This window comes from Etheostoma spectabile, unplaced genomic scaffold (assembly GCF_008692095.1).
Source record: "Etheostoma spectabile isolate EspeVRDwgs_2016 unplaced genomic scaffold, UIUC_Espe_1.0 scaffold00008300, whole genome shotgun sequence".
In the NCBI taxonomy this organism is placed as follows: Eukaryota; Metazoa; Chordata; class Actinopteri; order Perciformes; family Percidae; genus Etheostoma; species Etheostoma spectabile.
The window spans coordinates 35,001-36,230 of NW_022603582.1; the positions used below are offsets into that span (position 1 = coordinate 35,001).

Sequence of the window (1,230 nt, forward strand, 5' to 3'; positions counted from 1 at the left end):
AAGCCTTTAGTTTGAAAATCCTACACCAGTATGGTCCGATAATACCGTAGTGACACACCGGATATGTGTTGTCTCACCTTGAGTTGGAATGAATCTGGCTTTTTTTAAAGAAGCATGAAAAAGAATTTAAAAAATGTCTGTAACAGCCTGGAAAATACTCCAATATAGCTTTAATTGGACATTAAAGCTATATTTAATGGAGCATTTATTTTAATAGTAGCCTGAAAGAGTCAAAATATGGCTTTAACACCCTAAGAAATATTTCAAATATAGCTTCAATTGGACATTTAAGCCCTTAATATGAAAATCCTACACCAGAATGGTCCGATATTACCGGAGGGACACACCGGGTATGTGTTGTCTCACCTTGAGTTGGAATGAATCTGGCTTTTTTTAAAGAAGCATGAAAAAGAATTTAAGACATGGCTTCAACAGCCTGGAAAATATTCCAAATCTAGCTTTAATTGGACATTTAATCCGGTTTTCCTTGCTTGTGTCCCAGGGTTTACGTTCAAAGTGGATTCTGTAAAAGTCCTCTGGCGCCGACGCTCGGCCCGTCTGAGTCCAGCAGAGCTCTGTTCACCAAGACGGCTTTCTCGGCACGCGGGGCCGTCGGCGTCTTCACCTACGATCTCCAGAACAAGTCCAAGGAGGACTGTCTCGAGAAAGTGGCGGTCCTGTTCTCCGTCCCCTACGACTACATCCAGTACTGCAACCTGTACGCCGTGGGGGTCTTCGACCAGGACACCAGGTGCGATGAGAGCCTGTTCGACGAGATGTGCTACAGCACGCACCAGCAGGCGGTGTTCGTCCGAGGGAAGGCTAAAGACACCGGTCTGGCTCACAAAGGGGGGCGCGTCACCGTCCGGGCCACCATGTCGGACAGCGCCACGTCCGTCCTCAAGGTGCAGGTGTGCATCAAATGAAATATGGAGCATAACTGTTCAAGATTTAAGATTCAGGATTTAAGATTCAGAATTTCTCTATGGTCATACAGCAGTACTCTGTAGTAGTCTCTGTTACATCGTTTTACTCGTTTAATAACTGTGTTCTTCATATAATCACTCGGTCTGAAAGAAAATAAACTGAAGATCAGCAACATGCTCCCAGTTTTATTTCTTTATTAGCAAATGCTGACGAAGGAATCTACTGTGAGTGGAACCTGTCTTGGTCTCTTGGTCTTGGACTCGACTAAGGTGGTCTTGGACTTGTTTTGGACTCGACTAAGGT

At 44.6% G+C, this 1,230-nt stretch overlaps 1 protein-coding gene across 1 annotated transcript in view; it reads left to right on the plus strand.

The window, feature by feature from the left end:
- Positions 1-941, plus strand: part of LOC116678838 (DELTA-thalatoxin-Avl1b) — a 3,527-nt gene extending 2,586 nt beyond the window's left edge. The window contains exon 3 of the mRNA XM_032508565.1: positions 503-941. Within this exon, the coding sequence (XP_032364456.1) occupies positions 503-926 (424 nt within the window). The 3' untranslated portion in view covers positions 927-941. The remainder of the gene's footprint in view (positions 1-502) is intronic.
- The last annotated feature ends 289 nt before the right edge of the window (positions 942-1,230 follow it).